At 34.7% G+C, this 20,450-nt stretch overlaps 5 protein-coding genes across 8 annotated transcripts; 3 read left to right on the forward strand and 2 right to left on the reverse strand.

The window, feature by feature from the left end:
- The first annotated feature begins 11,746 nt into the window (after positions 1-11,746).
- LOC105209705 (eukaryotic translation initiation factor 3 subunit K) lies at positions 11,747-12,749 on the forward strand. Its single transcript, XM_011180269.3, has 3 exons — positions 11,747-11,930; positions 12,013-12,452; positions 12,516-12,749. Exons 1-3 carry the CDS (start codon positions 11,860-11,862, stop codon positions 12,668-12,670), a joined length of 666 nt encoding a protein of 221 aa, XP_011178571.1. The 5' UTR covers positions 11,747-11,859; the 3' UTR covers positions 12,671-12,749.
- On the reverse strand, positions 12,578-14,633 carry LOC105209704 (TATA-box-binding protein). Its single transcript, XM_011180268.3, has 4 exons — positions 14,143-14,633; positions 13,938-14,077; positions 13,620-13,863; positions 12,578-13,559 (listed from the first exon to the last, which is right to left on the reverse strand). The coding sequence occupies exons 1-4, from the start codon at positions 14,458-14,460 to the stop codon at positions 13,281-13,283; spliced, it is 981 nt and encodes a 326-aa protein (XP_011178570.1). The 5' UTR covers positions 14,461-14,633; the 3' UTR covers positions 12,578-13,280.
- Positions 14,634-15,034: 401 nt separating this feature from the next.
- Positions 15,035-16,288, forward strand: LOC105209707 (probable cGMP 3',5'-cyclic phosphodiesterase subunit delta). Its single transcript, XM_011180270.3, has one exon. The coding sequence runs from the start codon at positions 15,192-15,194 to the stop codon at positions 15,651-15,653; it is 462 nt and encodes a 153-aa protein (XP_011178572.1). The 5' UTR covers positions 15,035-15,191; the 3' UTR covers positions 15,654-16,288.
- A 157-nt stretch (positions 16,289-16,445) lies between these two features.
- On the forward strand, positions 16,446-17,378 carry LOC105209708 (trafficking protein particle complex subunit 4). Its single transcript, XM_011180271.3, has 2 exons — positions 16,446-16,710; positions 16,778-17,378. The coding sequence occupies exons 1-2, from the start codon at positions 16,536-16,538 to the stop codon at positions 17,260-17,262; spliced, it is 660 nt and encodes a 219-aa protein (XP_011178573.1). The 5' UTR covers positions 16,446-16,535; the 3' UTR covers positions 17,263-17,378.
- An 8-nt stretch (positions 17,379-17,386) lies between these two features.
- On the reverse strand, positions 17,387-20,420 carry LOC105209709 (kinesin-like protein Klp68D). Of its 4 annotated transcripts, none has more exons than XM_011180273.3 (2): positions 20,264-20,420; positions 17,387-20,109 (listed from the first exon to the last, which is right to left on the reverse strand). In XM_011180273.3, exon 2 carries the CDS (start codon positions 20,046-20,048, stop codon positions 17,733-17,735), a length of 2,316 nt encoding a protein of 771 aa, XP_011178575.1. In that variant the 5' UTR covers positions 20,049-20,109; positions 20,264-20,420; the 3' UTR covers positions 17,387-17,732. The 4 variants fall into 4 exon arrangements, with proteins under 4 accessions (XP_011178575.1, XP_011178574.1, XP_028894462.1 ...); XM_011180272.3 differs by having other exon boundaries at positions 20,178-20,307; XM_029038629.2 differs by having other exon boundaries at positions 20,249-20,271.
- Positions 20,421-20,450: the final 30 nt, after the last annotated feature.

Genomic DNA, 20,450 nt, shown 5'->3' on the forward strand with positions numbered 1-20,450 from the left:
TCTAAAGAGAGCACCGCAGCAACACCAAAATAGGGGTGGCATTTCTCTTTCCCATCGGTACTATTTTTGCTATTGTAGCAGTGGCAACAGTGATGTGAAGCTTATAAACGAGGATTTATAAAGATTTTATTAGGTGATCTATCAAAGAACGAAATATTGGAAAAAGATCTTTTGATATCACACTTGTAATAAAGACCTATAGTGGACTCAGAGATGAAGAGTTTATAAAACATCTGTCTAAAATGTTGTAAGAGCAAGGAAGAGACTTATATAGTATATATTTTATATTATATAATAAAAACAGACATGTTAAGACAATATTAACCACTACTTTAATAACATTTCCGTTAGTTATGTCACATGTAATCCCATATTATTTGGCAAACTACATCACTGGTCGACTTCCAACAGCTGTCAAATGTTCATAAGCGTATTTGAGACTTGTCTGTTGCTGTTTGGGGTTGTTTTGATAGGTTACGCCTACTACTCGGCAAACATGTCCGTATGTCACATAAATATAGCTGTAAATGCATATGTGTATTCCCCATTGAAGTAATTCCTTAAGAGCACAAACTGCCTTACATCCACAGCGAAATGCTCACTGACTCTAACGAGTATTTAATATGAAGATTCTACAATGATATCTGTGAGATAATTTCACCTCAAACCATATTGTGAATCACGCCACTCTCGTGGGAGCGTCGTATACACATCGTAATGGGCGGTACAATGCGCTCGAATGAACAGTTATAAGTGTAAAACCGTTGAAAATAGCTGCTTGGATATAAATTACTGCACAAGTACGTAGTTATATATGTATGTATGTGTGTTGGCTATAAATTGATATGTATTGGCGCCAGCAATGCTTCTCTACAGTATTTGCATGTATAAATGTATCTTTATATTTATATGAACGACATTCCGCTCACCATTATCTTGCGCTACACAAGGCAAAACTTAAGATGGCTCTATTGCATGGTGTATATGTATGTATGTATCTTCAGTTCACTGTAATTTCGTATGTTATTTATTCAAAGTGAAACCCCACATCCTTATGTGTATGTGCAGTTTATATCTTAATAATATACTTTGTTTCGTTCGCACTGCTCGCTCTTGCACTGTAGTTGCTTGCGACATGAGATATTCAGAACAAGTCTCCGCACAAATCTTGCTCGCATCTTGCATACGCTCCACACGTCTTAAGTAGATAATGACTAAATTAATGCTTTTATGTTTTTTGGCAATACATAAACAATATTAGACGTTGAATCCGTCGAAGTTAAACGTCGCCCCACCCCCGTTGATTTCTAAATGATAAGGAAAGTTGTTAGGCAGTGATATGAAAACATCTATAATGCTTGCGTATACAGATTTATGTATTTGTATTTGCTTTTTTGCATAGTAATGGATTATTGACGTTGAAGGGATATGCAGTATATATACATAAACTTTAAATAGGACTCGCATATATCAAAACACAGTAATCTATAACCAACTTTCAAATTCAGAAGAAAAAGTTCCTATTAACCAAATAGAAAACAAAAAGGAAGGCTTTGAAGACGCTCTCTTACCTCTACACTACTCTTCTGTCATTTTCATTGTCGCTTATGCTCTTGGAAATTTTGTGTGGGAACATCCGTCCAAATTAAAAGCTTCCAAATTGAAATAAAATAAAGAACATTTGTTATTATGTTTTTGCTATATTAATACAATATTACTTGAGTATCTTAAAAAATACCAACAGAGGTATTTGCTTTGGCAGAGCTTATTCCTTATTTTTATATACCATTAAAATATTGTTGTTTGTGTGTACATTTACATATTTAATAAAGTGAACGGGTAGCGTCGTCTACAATGCCATGGCAATTCGTAGATACATTTCAATATCATGTTTATCTGTACTTACAGCAACATACTAACGCTATTTATACTTATGTATATTTGTATGTATATATAGCTAGATATAAACACATTTTTTAATCAACCCAAACTCAACCGTAAATGTAGATACTGTCATTATATATGTATGCGTGTGTGTGTGTGCCTTACTCCGTTTTGAATAATGTATTTGTGTGCTAATTAATTAAGTTAAAAAGGCATTTGGATTCCTCTTAGTTTCATTGTGCACAACAATGTGTACTTCATTACTTTCAATATTTGTATGTAATGCAGATTTGTGCCTGAAGATATTTTGTATCACTGAAATGAGTAATATAAGCCCAGTTTTGTTGGTCTGTTTGTTAAAAATTGTAATATAGTAATTAAAAGTTATATATTAATTATTATGTTTATAGGAGTGCATAGCTGTTTTTGTTTTAGGATTACAAATTATTTGAAATACAATTACAACAAAATTCAAATGAAAAGCTTAACATTTAAATTAATACGAAATATGTTTATTGTTACATTTAGCAAATCAAGACTTTGCTTTACAGAGATAACGCTCCTATATTCTAAAAAGACTTTCATTTCATTTTCTACATTGCTTAAAGCATTTTAGTGGAACATTGAAAGTAATTGAATTTGACTACAGAAGAACTTGGAAATTGAATTGAACTAATTTTCGTAAACTCTATCCATTATACATATGCGCGTTCCGATATGAGAATATTATTGATGAGATAAACAAAATATTAAATTATTATTATATAATGAAAAAAATTTTATTATACTTTAAACTACTGTCCTCAAAGTATTTTCTTTTTTTAGGTTTGAAGCACCTTACTGTTATTCAAGCACGAGCTTAATATGAAGCGCAAATCTACATTAAATCGAATAAGGGAAACAGCGCTGATCTGCCGTTAATTCCGAATACCAATGATGCCCAAACTATTCCACATGCAATCATGCAAGTAATCTATACATAGAGCAGCACACGATCATTAAATTATATAAGTATGTTCCAAAGCTTCCAGGGTAACTATTACAGTCACTTTCATGCTTAATACAGTTAATATTTCGGCTATTATACGTATTAATATTGCTAAATACCGGGGTTTCATCAGAGCTGGCTGGGATTTCTACTATATCCGCATGATACAGCATTGGATTAGTGTCAATGGCAGATCAACACACGTTTACCGCTAAATTTACGCCTCACCTCATACCGAACACACAAGAAACGGTATACAACCACTATTTATGTCTACAAATGTGTTTATTAACAGAGGCATTCGCTCAAATGAAGGGATATGCCTATAAAATTCTAAACGTACGGTTATGCATGAAAGTGTTCATATACGTGCATACACGCATATAAATATAAATATAAATAGAATTTCCCGCGCAATCGAGCGTATGTATGTACAATGTTATGCGCCATATACATATGTACGTGTATGTATGTATGTAAGCATTAAGGTCGAGCCTGCTGCAGATTACCTTTATCCGTTGATCCATGCACATTATACACACAATTATTTTTTAACAATGCCATTGCAGCATAGGTTTCATCGCTTTCAGTGTTTGCGTGTGCGTGTACTCACATCTTAAATCCACCTAATATTTTTGTTACACCGACGTCGAATCAGAAATTCTATTGGAAAAGCAAATAGGCGAATTTAAAATGGTGGCAGCTTATGTACATACATACATATATGCATACAGTTAGATATTTGTATATATGGATTTGCATGTGTTGTATTGACACGCATATTATTATATTATTTTAATCCAAAATTCTCATGTTTCTTTATTAACAAATGCTTGTGAGAGGCTTCAAATGGTAATTGATGAAGATATCGAAAAGTACAGTTATTAATGCTTTGTGAAATATATAAAGTTTATAATAAAACTTCCCAAAACAAGGATATTTAATCTATTATGGTATTTTAAGGGGCTACGCCAGGTGACATTTTCAAAAAATCGATTTTTTTATTTTTTGCTTATTCGATAGTTAATACTTTCAAAAATATACCGTGAAAGCGGTGAGATCGTATCTTGAATAGTTTTTGAATGGTTTTTGAATGGTAGGAAACGACTTTTCTCAAAATTGCTGACATCATAACTCAACGATACATTGATCGATCGACTTCAAATTTAAACTGAGTATTCTTGACTAAGGTTACTATACAATGACCTACGATCTTTTTAATTGGTTGAAAATTGTCAATTTGGCATTTAGAAAAATACTATTTTTTACCTAAAAAACGAAATTACGAAACGAACTACGCCATTTTGTAAATTTTTGATATTTTTCAAAAATTGTAGGTCATTGGAAATATACTTAACTTTAATATCCTTTTTAAATTTTCTATTTTCAGCAACTCATTCAACCGGAATTATGTCAGCAGTTGGGGAACTTTTTTTTGGCACTTCCGAAGATAGTATATAACTCCATTATTTTTCAATATTTTTGTAAAAAAAAATTGGAAATGTAGTGTAATTATGTGCAAAAAACTTCGAAACAATCGATCGAGTACTTTCTTTAAAAAAAAATCACGAAAATCGCCTAAATTTTCATATGTTACACTGGTATAGACCCTTAACTTCTATTTTATTCCTCGCTCATACATAAATAAATGAAATATTTTTTATCTTCCTGCCACATAAATATTTGGTTGCAACGTATATTCCCACAGCCTCATATATGGATGTGCATTACGTATATATCCGTTGATCAGCCCTTGCGCTTTTGGCATTTTCCCTTGTAAATCAATAACGCATTCTCTTTGCGGTAAACTTTTCTCATTTGGTCTGTAAATATGGCGTTGAAAGGAAATGAGAAGAAACACTTAATTTCCTTCAGTGCCGCATGCTGCGCAGTCTTTCATACTCGGTAAAAATCGAACATCGGTGCGAACAAAAAATCAACTTTCTATGCAGATTCTTATTACTGGCAATGAATCAAATCAAATTGAATCGGAGTTGGCCGCAGCAAATCGTCAAGTAGAAAAACCTTTTATTCCGCTATGTTTACTCAGCGCTAGCAATCGAACGGCAATCAGAGCGACTCGCCAAATCATCGCAAATTCGTGGAAGAAACTAAAAAAAAAGCAAAAAAAAACTTTGTTAAATAAACAAAAATCGGCAGCATATCCCCTTCGACACGCGTATACCTGCCCACACTCAACACACACGGCGGCACAACGGCACTCCAGTCAAGCCACAAAGGTAGCGAAAAATCCATTTACAAATACCCAAGTTAATTTCATTTTTATTTAAAATTCAATCTAACAACTAAAACAAAAAGTTCCAACGCTTTCGCTACTTTCATTCCGTTGCTTCTGCTTCTAAAAAGAGAAGAGAAGCGTGCACTAAAACCTTACTAAATAAAAAGTACTTAGAAGAATCGCCTTTGGTACTAAAACAAAAGCTGAACAAAAACAAAAACAAAAAATGAAATAAAACAAACGCAGCGAAAATCAAGTAAAAAGTGATCAACAAAACTCGAGTGAGTGCACATAAAATCTGGAAAACTTTTAAGCTTCTCGTAGCATTTCCACAACGACGAATACGTTCTCCTCCCACACATGCTTTCATCTTGGTCCCCAAGAGTTACATATGTTGCAGTTTACTTCTACAGAATATTCTATTTTATACAATCATACACACACATACTAGTACATGTATGGGTCCTAATGTCCCAAGGCAAGCACACACATGCGCTCAAACTCACCCACACAGTCGCATAATTATGGGTTAAGGGAATTACGAAAGGTCAATATATACTCGTACACACATACGACCATAACCAAAGTCAGACAAATACTTATGTAGGTCCTTAGAAGGACGTAGAAGAAGAAGCAGAAGAAGGGTAAATAACTCTTGCCATTACAGCAAATCACTTTTTATTAACTACAAATATGATTCGATTTCCATGGGTTTATTTTCGCTTTTGCTCCATTTTTTGTTTGCGCTTAACAAGAATTGCTTTCCATGCTTCAGGCGCTCTTGGCACTCCAATCAGCTTCGATGGCAGCCAAAGCTGCAACAATGACACACTCACACATATGAGAATCGCAAGCAAATATGCTGGCGACATGCAGTCAAACTGAAAATTCTATTAGCGACTTTAGACGTCGTCGGTACACTCGTTGAATTATTGAGTAATTTCTGGCAGTCAGTGCAGATTTACCACAAATGCGTTGACATTGCACTTCGGAACAAAGCCAATAGTGTGGCCGAAGAAGGTGACAAGCTCGAAACCAAATGGTACTTTTTAGTTTTTATTTGTTTTTTTTTTTTTATTTGTATTTCTGTGATACGGAGCGATGTCTGTAAAAGTATAACTTAAACGAGAACAGTCTAAAGAATGTATTGCAGTAGACGGTACTCTTCTGATAAGATCAATATTCACCACACTTTAATCAGGACAAGACATTTTGAATTGATTGTTGCTATAAATATATTTTATTTATCTCCGATTTGTTCAACACATATGCATGTATACAGACATCTTAGTATCACCTCTAAAGCAATAAATACGAAGGACGACAATGGAAAACACCTTTTCATTCGCCAATTGTAATTCGGTTGCGATCGACCGACGGGACCCTAAACGCATTAGAAATTGTTCGGAAACTCTACAAAGGTTGCATTGTTTTGGTTGTAAATCAAATATTTGTTTATTTTAACTCTTTACACACAACTCTCCAGCGCCAAAGAATAACAAACGTGTAGGAGAACAATGCTTGCAAACCGAATTTGGGGAAGAGTTTTCCATTTGAAGCCTTACAGATTTCGCCTAAGGATTTATTTATTTTTCAAGATCGAACAGCTATCAAAACGATCAAAACGATCGACGGCAGACTCCACATTTTCGCTAATTGCTTGGCGAATAGACACAATGTGAATGCAAAAGTGCAAAAAGTGCCTAAACAAGAGTATTACTCGTATTCACAAACAAACAGCGAAAGTATTAAGGGAATGAGTAGGAAAAAGGAAAAATATAATATCTTAGATTATGTTTCTATATTTATAATGTACTCCATCTTGCGAATGAAAGATCGGAACAAATATCGTGAACTTTCAAATAAGTTTCAAAACTTTTCGATACTCGTGTTTTTGAAATTGGAATGCATTCACGACCATTTCACCTCTTCATATCCACAGAAGTTTACGTATGTTTACGAGGTGTGTTCAAAAAATTGCAGGATTTTTTATCATACTTCGTAGGCATGTACATCAACATCAAAAAATTAAAAAAAAAAATTTGATAATTGGACTTTTTTATAACTGGGAATTTTAAAATTCCCGTTATTTTTTGAACACATCTCGTATATACCATCAATATTTATTTATTGCAATTTCGAAGTGTTCTAGGCATACGGGTTTCCTGTGTACAAACAATAAACGAGCAATTTATTCCAAACCGAACTCACGCCACCGAAACAAACTGAAGTGGAAAAGTGCAATTGCTCAAATCCCATGTTATCCCACATGTTAGCACTACCTTGGGTCGGCCAGCTGATAATGATCTGCGCAGCTACTGGTCATTTTTCGTGTTTGCTCCGTCAATGCTCAATGCTCAAACAAAATGTGCGTGAGTAAATAGAACGAGAGAAAAATTTTACGCTTGATCTACATTGGCCGAAATCGTTTTCAATTGACCGTTAAAAAATCTTGTGTTCCTTTCTTTTTTTTGTATTTTTTTTTTTGTTTGTAAGAGCTGCCAAAAATATATTGTTTTCGGCTTGCACGTCTCTTTCACTTCGGTCATTCTGCCGGTTTGAATATGTTCTCACTAGCGCGATCGCATGCCGCGCCGGTGCCACTTTGTAAAACATGGATGAACCGGGATAAGCTGGTGTAGCAAAATATTGCTGTCCTCCTTTGTTTACCGATATGTTGGCTCCTTTCAAGCGTTGCTCGTCAATAGAGCATAAAGGAGGCATATAACAAATAAAACGGTAAATTAAAAAACTGCGTTGATGCGCATTTGATCGTTTGAGCCAAGGATTTTCGCAAGCAAGAATTTTGTAATTTCCTGTTTTCGAACGCATAAGTAATTGCAGAATGCAATAATTCCTGCACATACATACACCCATAAATGAACATATATGTATTTAACAGGGTCTGCATGTATATATATATAGTTCTGCATCGCATTTCGAGCAAGATTAAAATATAAAAGTATCAACGTTGGATTTAACTATAAAATTATTACTCACGCACCATCAATTCACAACCGGAGCGTATAATCGGCCAACTTCGTGCATTATGTGTTCGAAGACGGTTACATGCTTTTGTTCAGACTTTGGCAATCTGTTCTGTGTGTCCAGTGTTTATGCGCCCAGTATGCAGCATATTATTCCAGCTGTCCTCTCCATTTAAATTCACTAAATTTTCGCCCTTAACCTCACTCTCTGCCAACGAAGTGTATTTTTATTTTATTTATTTTTTTCTTAAGTACTTGCACTACAATTAAAATCCAAAAATTGATTTTAACATCGCTCATATCTGATTTCATGCCATGAAAAGGCGCGTAAAGAGAATATCCTTTACACCGCACCACACCATACTACATACAAAGGGGGGTGTGAAATGCTTTCCAATTAACACTTCAGCGCCGCACTTGAATGCGTCAACCACTCAAGATCTTGTTATTCTGTCAGTTGCAAGCGCTGCTGCTTGGCGTTGAAATCATTAAGCTATGATGTGATAAGTGTACATTTATATGTATATATGTATGTGTGCTTACTCGTATGTATGTAAGACCGCCACAAACACCATACGCCAGAGCCAACTAAGCGCGGAGTTAAAGATATTTATCGCCGATGCGATAATTGGCAGTGGGATTTGTGAGCTTACACCACATCCAATAGGAGATTGTTTAACATTTTTGATTATTTAAATTCCAACGTGGTTGGATAGGTTTGCATATCAATGACCCACGCTTGAAACATCCATCGATTTCTTCCATAATGAGCTTAAAAATGGATGAAAGAGCAAAGTCCCCCGAATATATGATTAAAATTATCGTTTATCTATTTAATTCTCTATTTATTAATCAGTTTATACCCCTTGTTCCAACAAAAAACTTTGTGAAAAAACAAGAGAATCTTCAGAGAACTATTCCTTTTCTCAAATCTCAAATATAAGATTACCAATCACGAAAAATGCTCAATATTAGCTATCCAATCAAAATCCAATATTTATTACCGTTAATTACATATATTCTTGAATATTTCATTTATTTGTGCAGTCTCATGTTTTTCGGCCCGGTTTCCTATGGTGTTCCAGTGTAGTACTTTTCCATTGTTTAGGCTGTATTTGCTGGGATGTGGCACTTCTGTCGTCCCGAGTATTTAACTACACGCACAGCGTATATTGATTGTTTGAGAATCAATTTGTAACTTAATTGAAATCCTTTTAAAAGTAATGAGATCCTCCTGCTACTTTCGCACACAAAACCCCTTTCTCATTTGATCTTCATACTCGTTTGTATGTAGCTTGTCTTCTCAGCCTTTGCCTTAGTTAGAGCATTAACCCAAAAGGTATTTAAATTAATCCACATATTCTAATCTGTCGCTAGGCTAACATGTCAGTTATGATCCTTTTAGACACGACACGCTCATTTACCTGCGGTTAAGGCAGTATACAATGAACAATCTGAACCATTTTGGCTTAGATATTATCATTTTGGCTTACATATTCGAAATTGGCATATTTAGTGCGCATGTATGTATGTATGTAGGTACGTGCTCGGCTATCTATACTAGTGTTCGGTTGTGCTCGTGTAAGAACTGCTAATATGCATTTGCTCGTATGAATTTATGTATGTGTCTGTAGATTGCTTTGTGTTCGCGCATTGAGTATTAGTATTTGGAGCGAGCTTAGTACTCACAGCATGACGTATTTGTTTGGAGATCAATTTATTAACTAATTGAAATCCTACTTTCCAATAATGGTAAACGCCCACTTTTCAACACAAACGCTAACATACCAAAATGAAGAGATCAATCTTTGAGACTTGAGGTTTCTTATGTTTGGCATACAAAGAGTCGCTCGGACTTCGTTATAAAGTAGCTGAAGTGCTCTGCAGCTGCCTCAGGGGGTCACCACACACACAAACACACATACATATACATATGAAAGACACAGAGTTTATGTTAATATCCTGCTGTGTAATGAACTAGTTTTAAATAGTATGAATGGCAATACCTACTAGAGAGCAGTCCATGTTTTTACGGTAACAGAAATTGGCATTTTTTGTCTCATATAAAATCACCGCAAGTGGTTTGTAAAGTTTACCAAATTGAGATTGTCAAATGGTATATATGTGTAAAGCTTAGTACATAAACAAACGGAAATCCTAACCCGCAGTTATTTTTCCTAGAAAAAATTCATTTTCAAAAGTAATGGAATAGGATTTTACACAAACCGAAGGTAAAATGTCATTCGATTACTTTACGACGCGAAAATCCCTTGAACTTTGCTCGTATGCGCCACGACTTTACAATAACAATTTATAAGTGCTTAAGTTCACATATCTCTCGTTGATGGTGTCGAAGGTGTCTAAGCCGTGCAGGACACTGTGGGCAGACGCCAAAACATACTTACCCCACACACACACATGCATATATGTACATATGTACGTATGAGTAAATCTCGAATTCATATACAGATAGGTTCTGGGATTGCGAAAGTATTCCGTTGTCCTCCGCTTTAGCGAATTGCGAATATTTTACTCTTACAGTTACAGTTATAACAGATGATCCGTGGCAGTCTTGCGATTCCTCTGAAACTGTGGAAACCTGTTGTTTGATTAAATTTTCAATTTGTGCTGATCTGTTTTCAGCGCCTGCTTTTGTTTTCAATCGACAGCGCAAGCCAAAGCCTGACAAGGCCGACAAGGTCAACGGAAAGCAAACCAATTGCTGAGTTGAACGCCTGAGGATGTGTTCACCTAATCCATATGTGAAATTAAATTGGCTCTTGTGAGTCCATCCATATATGAGTCACAAGGCTCCCAGTTGCCTAGCAGTGATCCGTTTATTATTTTTTAGGCAAATTAAGGTCCGCAACAATTGAATAGATAACACATTTAATCAAACTTACATAAAAATTATACCAACAATTAACGTTGAAATGGAAGAGAGTTTTTAAAGTTAATTCTTTCATTTTCATTGATAAATTAAAACATGAAAAATATAAAAATAAATTATTTAGTTATTATATTAGAATAAAAGTAAAAATGTATATTTTTGTTAACTCGAATTTGGAGGTTATATTCTGTTTGAAAACACCCTATATTTATAATAATAATTTTTGAAGTCACCAATATTTTTAGTTATTGTATACAATTTACTATTTGCAGTATATTTTCCAAATCATTAATTAATCAATAAATGATAAAAAAAATATTTTTATGAAAAAAAATATTTGTGAAGAATATCTTAAACTACTTTTACTGAATAACTTTTAGTTTTTTATTTTTTTTTGCAAAATTTATTTAAAAAATTGATAAATATAATAAATCTTTTAAAATCATATAAATTAGCTCAACTAAAAATATTTAGTTTTATTTACTAACTTAACTTCTCATATTATAATAAAAATGAAATAAGATATCGAAATCAAAAAGCATTTATTTTTTTTTTTTTATTAACTAAACTAAACAATTTTTAATGAAATTATTTGTAAACATGTCGAAAGTTATTTTCAGGAAACGAACACTATTTTTTTGGACCTATTAATGTGAAACAGCCTGTATGTAGTACTCGATCTATTACAAACTCTCAAAACCAGTCGAAACTGCATTATCCACCTAAGGCACTGACAGTTGTCACAGTTGTTGACGCTCTCCAGCGCTCTCACTCCCTTTTTGAACGTCAACTTGCGAATTCTGTTTGCGTCGCACTGCTGGATTATTATTTTTCCATATTAAATTATTAAAAATTCGTCTATTAATCGAGAATGTCGCATATGGTTAAAATGGAAAACGGCCAAAGTCAAACCATACAAGAAATGTTAGGATGCATTGAACGGTAAGCCCGATAATTATATTTGTGCAGGTGTGGATACAAACATAACCTTAAACGCCGTTTCTACTCTGCAATTTCACTACAGGTACAACCCGGATCATCTTAAAACTCTGGAAGCTTATGTCGAAGATCAAGCTAAAAATAATACCTACGATCTGGAAGCAAATCTGGCAGTGCTCAAGCTTTACCAGTTCAACCCACATATGCTGAACTTCGATATCACATACACAATACTGCTGAAGTGTTTGACAAACCTGCCACATACAGATTTTGTTATGGCCAAATGTTTATTGTTGCCACAACAGATGAAGGATGGCACCGTCCAGACCATAATCGATTTGGCCGATATATTGGAGCGCACAGATTTCACATTGTTTTGGCAGCGTGCTGAAGTAAACCGCTCGCTGTTTCGCCACATTTCTGGTTTCCATGATTCCATACGTAAATTCGTATGTCACGTTGTTGGAATCACCTTCCAAACTATCAGGAAAGATTTGTTAAAGGAACTGCTCGGAGGAGTTGAGGGTAATCAATACTGCTGTTGTAACTTTATAACATTGTTAAAAATATATTAATATTATATTGCAGATTCCACACTTGAGCAGTGGATAAAGAAGTATGGCTGGAAACATCAAGGAAACTTAATTATAATTGCTGTTCAAGATGAGAAAATCAAGACGAAAAATATAACCGAAAAGATTGAGTTCGATAACTTGGGTGGATTGATGGCTCAATGCTTGTAATAACATAAATTTAATTCTGTTTCCACATATGTAATTATACTTTATGAGAACGAAATATAAAGTAAAATTTATAAGAACACGACTTTGAATTGTTTTTGGAACGTGTGGGCCATCCAATGGGTGTAGATTTAGCTGAAAACTCACAATTTGTGTTTTACAATTTTAGGAGTGTTAGAAAAAAGTTCAATTGTTAAACAACAGCAATGATTCATCGGTAAAACCTGCTAAAGTCAATATGAAATGGACGTATTTACTTGTATATTTTCAATTTATTTTGAATATATTAAACAAAAAGCTATATTAGTTACATATACATATTAGAACAGGCCGTATAAAATTGGTGTATATTTATAGTTCACGGCTTATGAACCCGTTGCTTCTAAATATATTATACATACTTATTAAATAAACTACAATGTACACTTATCTAGTTTTCCACACATACATTATATATAGGTTTAATATATAGAAAAATAACTCCCTGATTCATCCAGAACAATTGCAAAGTAATTGTCAGCAACCAACTTTAAGCAACGAAGAGTCATTTAATGCAAAACTTGCTTGCAAATGAATTCATAACTCCCAAAGAAACAATAAACGAACCTTTGTGTTAAGATTGCTTTTTGAACTTCTTTAGAATAGGGAATATCTTGTCAAACGCTTCATAGATTTCCTGTCGTACTTTTGCACCAGTCAGCACCACTTTACCGGACACGAAAATTAGCAGCACAATACGAGGTCGAACCATTCGATAAATTAGACCGGGAAATAACTCCGGTTCATAAGAACTGAAATTGCAATGGGTAAGTACAAGACCTTCCAGACGTATAGGAAACTTCACATCACATGATCCGACCATGTTTTGGATTTTGAAATCACGAAATTTAGCCTGCAGAAGTGCAAGTATTAGCAATTATTCTTCATTATCATAGTCAACAGTATCAAATACCTGAAATCCTAATTTTTGAATGATTCGTGCATACTTTCTTGCTGCCAATCTAGAGTCATCCTCACTCTTTGCACCGGTACATACCATTTTGCCCGAGGAGAAAATTAGTGCTGTTGTACGTGGCTCACGAATTCGCATAATAACCGCGGCAAAACGCTTGGGATTATACTCTGCATTACGTGCATGCAGCGCTATTTTTTTCAAATCCAATTTACAACACAAATTCACTGTTGAAACTATGTTCCTAAAATGTACACACAAAATAATATTAAATGGATACACATTTCATATACATAGTTAGTTTTTAGGTATACTTACTGTAGTTGGGGAACAATTCCGGGGTCAGCGGAACCAGGTGTCATTGGTGTCATAGGAGTGGCAGGGCCCATTGTTTGATGTATATTACTAAGATTTTCCGCTCGTTCACTCATCGGTACCATTGGTGACATCAAACTTTGCTGTTGAACAAAATAAAATTATTAGTAAAACTGCATATATCTCGATATCTACAGCATCTACTTACGGGTGTTTGGGGTTGCATTAAACTTTGTGGCGTCCCACCATTTGTCATTAGAGAACTGGAACTTTGAAACGATTGCATTTGTTTATGCGCCGTGGGCAAAGTGGGATGCGAACTGCCAAGCATATTAGAGCTATTTACAGTTGCCGGTGAGTTTCCACTATTCATTAAAGAAGGCATTCCCATGTGATTTAAGTCATGCGTATCCGCGGCAGGGTGATAAACAGGATTAGGTACAATCTGTTGATCTGCATCCATTTGGTGAAGCGGTGTTGCAGAAATGCTGGGAATGGAAAACCCCGGACTCAGCATTTGATCCATTTTGTGATTATTATGAAAACACTTTGTAGTGAAGTAAAATTCGTTGTTTTTTAAGGTATCTAGTTACAAGCCTTCCTATATGCAAAGAACAAATATACAAAGTTAACTTATCCAAACACTTAAATTCCGCTATAACATAGTAGCAAAGTTTCGAGAATTCACTTAACACCTTCAGTCACAGACCGACTCAAATGCACAAAACAATGTTTGACACAATTTAAATTTTTTTTGCTGATTTGATATTAAATTATCGTGCACAATTTTGACAAAACACTGAAAGTTCACATATTTAATATAATTCTTATTTTTCACATAACTATTGTAGATACAAATATACTTATTAATTCATTGTATTTGGGTGTCAGTTAAAAATTTAACATAAACGTAAGGACGTGCGTAATGCAGAGACTACATAGCTCGCGTATGCGAATGCGAATGCGGAAGCGAAAAAATACGCTTGACTGAGTATATATCGAGCAACTTCATAAATGAGCTTTTGATTGCGTTGACAGCTGTGTACAAGGTGATCATTGTGACGGCCGAATAATTGTGATCAGCACAACTCTAAGAAGAAGAAGAACGCTCATTTGGAAATACAACAAAAACTTATAAACGTCAATTGAATTTTTACATTGGTTGTGAGCGAAAAAAAACGACGAAAATAATTGAATAAGTTATTTATAAATCAATTGTAAAGTGATATTGTGAAACAGCACCAAAGAAAAACAATCATGGGCTCCGAAGATACAGATATAAGTTCTGGAGATAGAATCCAAAAAGGTTTCCAAATAAATTATATGATTCTCCGCGATGCGGATTCTGGAAAAGTAATTTGGCAAGAGAACAAGGATTTCTCTTCACCAGATGTGGAACATGAAGCGCGTGTACCTATCAAAATATTGGATTTACGAGCCGTGTCCCGTGAAATCAACTTCAGCACCGTTGAACCAATGGAAAATTTTCGACTCGATCAAAAGGTGCTCTTCAAAGGACGCATAATGGAAGAATGGTTTTTCGAAATGGGTTGGGTAGGAGCAAACACTACAAATACTTGGCAATCGACAATTGAAGCTGCCCCTGAGTCCCAGATGATGCCAGCCAAGGTCTTAAATGGTAATGTCACAATCCAAACAAGTTTCTATGACAACGACACACTTATCACCAAATCAATAGTGCGCCTATACTACATTTAAGCAAAAAAACAACAATTCACTATAAATCTGCCCACATCTTGGCATTCGAAACGAAAACGCCTTTTCATAAAACTGGATTTCCAAATAAATACTTTCGGTGACGCATTTAGGCAACTATATGCCAAGGCTATTTAACGTTACTGCATATATCGATTAAATGATTTCAAAATGTTTCCAAGAAGTTTAGGAAAGTGTAGAAATTACTTCATGCTCTAATGAGCTGATCTATTTAAGAGCCTAAGCATTTGTGCATTGCAATTGTTATTAATTTATAAGTAGATATAAAAGAGTGTTGTGTAATATATATACATACATTTAATATGTAACTGAAATACAAAACCAAGTAAGTCGAAATGCAAAAGTTTATATCGTAACCATTTTATTCATACGAATTTAAATTTTTGGCTTGTGTCATGGCAAGTCCTATAGCTTCAAGTATTTTAACACAATGTACGCTAATTCTTTTACAAATAACGTTTGCAACTATTTATTGTCTTTATTATATAGTGCATATTTAACTTTGTAAATAACTAATGTATTGAAATAAGAAAAGACATAATTAAGAAAAACGCTAATAAATACAAATAATAATCTTAATGATTTTAGCAATCAATTCATAAAGACGGAAAAATTAATTGATAAACGTTTTTTATTCAGAAGAAAGATGGAAAAAATAGTATTAAAATGAAACAGAAAAACTAAAAGGGCGGATTTGCTGATATATATTTTATAAATACTCAAAATATTTGTTATGATTTTTCTATGTATACATGCCTACAAACATACTCATTTTAGACTCCATTGTGAACATTTCGAGTAGCAGCATGTAAGAAGAAGAAGAAGATTATTATTGTTAAATTGTAAATACAAATATTGCTCGAAATGATTATTTATGGAGTATATATAGTTAGTAAATCCGGTGGCCTAATCTATAATTTGGATAGCAATGTGCCGAGAATAGAGCAAGAACGTTCGTTTACGTATCCCATTGATTTAATGCTGGACTATGACCCGAAGAAAGTGTCGGTGGTATTTAACAAAAAGGATGGAATTAATGGTTTGTATAATATTTTAATATTTTAAGTTTCACCAATTCAGTGAAGTAAATAATATCATATCCTTAGTTGGACATGTGCTGACAGCTGTAAATGGTATGCCAGTGAACGGCAACACACTAGAAGATGGACGTGACGTAAAAACTGTGCTGGAAAACTCCGAGAACTATCCAGTGAATTTAAAGTTTTGTAGGCCTAAATTGACAACCAATGAAAAGATTGTACAAGCTAGTACATTTTATCCACTGTACGCATTTGCAAGTCAACTAAGTCCAGAGCCTAAAAGTTCGGGCATCGAAGTATTGGAGGCGGACACATTTACATTGCATTGCTTTCAAACGCTAACCGGAGTTAAGTTCATCATTATTTCCGAAACGGGCCTTAGTGGTATGGACATGTTACTACGCAAAATATATGAACTTTATTCGGATTATGTCCTAAAAAATCCATTTTATGCGCTCGAAATGCCCATACGTTGTGAGTTATTTGAGAACAAGCTGAAAGTATTACTTGAAATGGTAGAAAAAACAGGCATAAATAATCTAGATAAATAGGATTTTCTCCAAGTCACTAAATTTACCTCGGTATGAAAAATACACTTTTTTGTGCAGGGTGCGTGATTTATTTTATTACTGTAAAGCTTATCAAATTAAAAAAATGCTTAATATGACTTTTGGTTTCTTATTAATATATTGCACAGTCAATAAAACAATGAACTTAGAAAATAAAATTGTAAAAATTTGTGTAAAGTAAAATGATCAACAAATACATACATATACATATGTATAAAAAAATACGAGTATTAACTCCTTAACATACTTTTCAAAAATAAACAAAATCTACCAATGAGTTATAACCCATTCAAATAATATAATATAGATCTTCGATAATTGTATCAGATATTGTGAGTGGAGAAATATAAGCTTTTCGAACTTTTTATAATTTTAATACAATAAGACATTCCATTAAAATATGTGTGCATCCATATGTTAAAGGTGTCGTTTTGTTCTTAGCTGTGCGGTATTTACTTATTAACCAACCCACGAGCTTTGGGATAGGCCGATGCTGGTTTCTTAAGCCCCATTCGTCCAGTTGGTGGACGTCTATTTGAGTCAATTGCCGAACCAGGGGAGCCGACACCTCGACCCGGTTTAATATTACGTGCTCCAGCCACGGGAACGGCGGTCACGACATTCGGAGTTGTAGGACTGTTATTAACAGATGCCAGAGCAGCTGAAGCATTGGCACTAGCATTAATAATATTCTCAAGTCGACTACGTATGGAATTAGTATGGGAATCCACAATATCGATGTCGTCACCGGTTTGCATAGCTTGAGCTAACACCGCTTGCAGCGAAGCTGACACTTTCGGCGAACGATACTCCTGAGTGGTTCGACAAGGCATTTCTAGTTCGTACGATACAATGTTTTCATTTTTAAAACGCAAAGCGGAGGATCCATTGGTTTTAGCTTCCATTAATGCGTATTCTGAGATGGGCCGACGGCGTTGAGGGTGTGAAACAGGACGCTTTGTTAAGCTACTTTGATCTCCTACCATTGGGATGGTTGAGAATTTCCACTCTTCTTGTTCCTCATCGTATTTTGCCTGGGTATAGAGACGTTGCTTCACCTCTACTGGTACAAAATTATCTATGATTAATAACTGTCGCTTCAATTCCTTCACTAGTTCATTTTGTGCCATTTCTAATTCCCTTAAATCTTGATTATGGTCATATTTACAATCATTGAGCTCTTGTTGTAGAGCTAAATATTTAGCGTAACACTTGGATAACTTTCTTTTCTTCAATTCTACTTCTTGCTCCAAAGATGTAACCGTCTCTCGGATTTCCAATGTGGTCTCTTCTTGCAATTCCAGTTGCTGCTGAATTTCTATTTCACGTTTTTTTCTTTCTGCAATCTCAACCAGTTTCTTCTCAAGTTCTAACTGACGTTCACTGTAAGTATCCAACAAATTTTTTCCACCACGCACTAACTGTGATTCTAGTTCTGCTAGTTTAGTAGCAAGTTTAGCTGTCTCAACACGCTCCCGTTCTAATTCTTCATTTGACTTCACTACTTCCGCTTCATTTTCTTTATCCGATTCAGGCTCCTCATCACTTTCTTCTACTTCTAATTGCACCACTTCGTTGCTTACTTTTTCTTTCTTTGGTTTACGTTGTCGTTTCTTGATTGTCTTTTCTGTGCGTTGTTGTTTTGGTGCAATCAAGCGCTTCAACCTTTCGATTTCCTCTTGATATTCTTTAAGCTTCGCGTCCTGTGGATCTTCATTCTTCACTGGTTTATTTTGAATAGTTTTAGCACGGGATGCGTACCGTAAGGTTGTTAAGGTTTCATTGTAATTATATGCTGATGGACCAATATTAGCAATCATAATTGTTTTCGAATTACCTCCCAGAGAATCCTGTAACAGGCGTGTAAGCTTAGAATCACGATAGGGTATATGAGGTGAATTCTCTGCCAGAGCTGATATTACATTTCCAAGTGAAGATAGAGCAAGATTTATTTTACTTGCTTCCTTTAATCGTTCTGCTGACGCACCTGTTTTAGACTGGCGTTCGCTTCCTGCTAAATCTATCAAATTAAGTTTTCCAACTTTTATAGTGTTTGTCTCAATATCACACATCTCTATTCTTATCATGAATATAGCGTGCGATCGTGAACTATGTTCATTCATGTTTGTAAAACCCACAGTTCGATTCTTATTGCCAATATGCATTACATTTAGCATATCATCAACACTTTTGCAATTTATGGCATGTAAATTGGGTACATAAACACCAGAACCACGCTCTCGCACTTCTAAATGTTTAGAATTCGGTTTTAACAAGTCGCGTAACTCTTCCATATAAATCTCCAAATAGCTGACATCGACAAGAAATTGAAAGTTTTCGGTCCGATTAATATGAAGCCAAATTTGTTCGAATGTACGAGGAATGATACCCTTGAGGTCTTCATTACCTCTTACACCTTCCATGGTAAACGTTTTTCCTGTTCCAGTTTGACCATACGCAAATATGCAGCCATTAAAACCATCTAGAACCGAACTTACAAGCGGAAATACGACCTCATTATATAAATTGATTTGTGTCGCACAAGCATCATAAGCTGCATCATAGGTGAACATTTTTGTTTGTTCTTTATTTGCTTCGGTCAAGTTTGTTATTTCTACAACGCCACGATTGGGATACACTGCCACCACTTCCTCGGAACCCTCAGATTGTTCCTTGTTGCTTATGGGTCGACAACGCACCACTACCTGTACACACTCATTCGGAGTTTGGCTACTGGCAGTGCCAGGACGTCTTGAACGGGCACTCATTTTAATCCACTTCCAAAAAGATTGCGAGAATGAGTCAAGTGTAGTAGTTAGTGAATGTTACCTAGAGAACGAAAAATTATAAATCTTTTAATATTACTACTTCATCTATAACTTTTACTCTATATTTACACATAAGACTGATTGTTATGGTTTCAATTAAACAAATTTTTTTTCTAATCAATGCCAAAAATACTTATTACCAATAAATTCAATACCTTTTGTTGTTTTTCTCACAATTACTCTTCAGTTGAAAAAAAAATCGATTAACTTTGATGAAATAATAAAGAACACAGGGTGAGGAATATAATTGAAATAATTTTTAGACAAATATTTTCTTTGTTAATTAATTTTTTTAACAATAGTGTTTGTCCGAATTGATTCTTAATTTTATTACGTAGAGTT

This window comes from Zeugodacus cucurbitae, chromosome 3, assembly GCF_028554725.1.
Source record: "Zeugodacus cucurbitae isolate PBARC_wt_2022May chromosome 3, idZeuCucr1.2, whole genome shotgun sequence".
NCBI classification, from domain to species: domain Eukaryota; kingdom Metazoa; phylum Arthropoda; class Insecta; order Diptera; family Tephritidae; genus Zeugodacus; species Zeugodacus cucurbitae.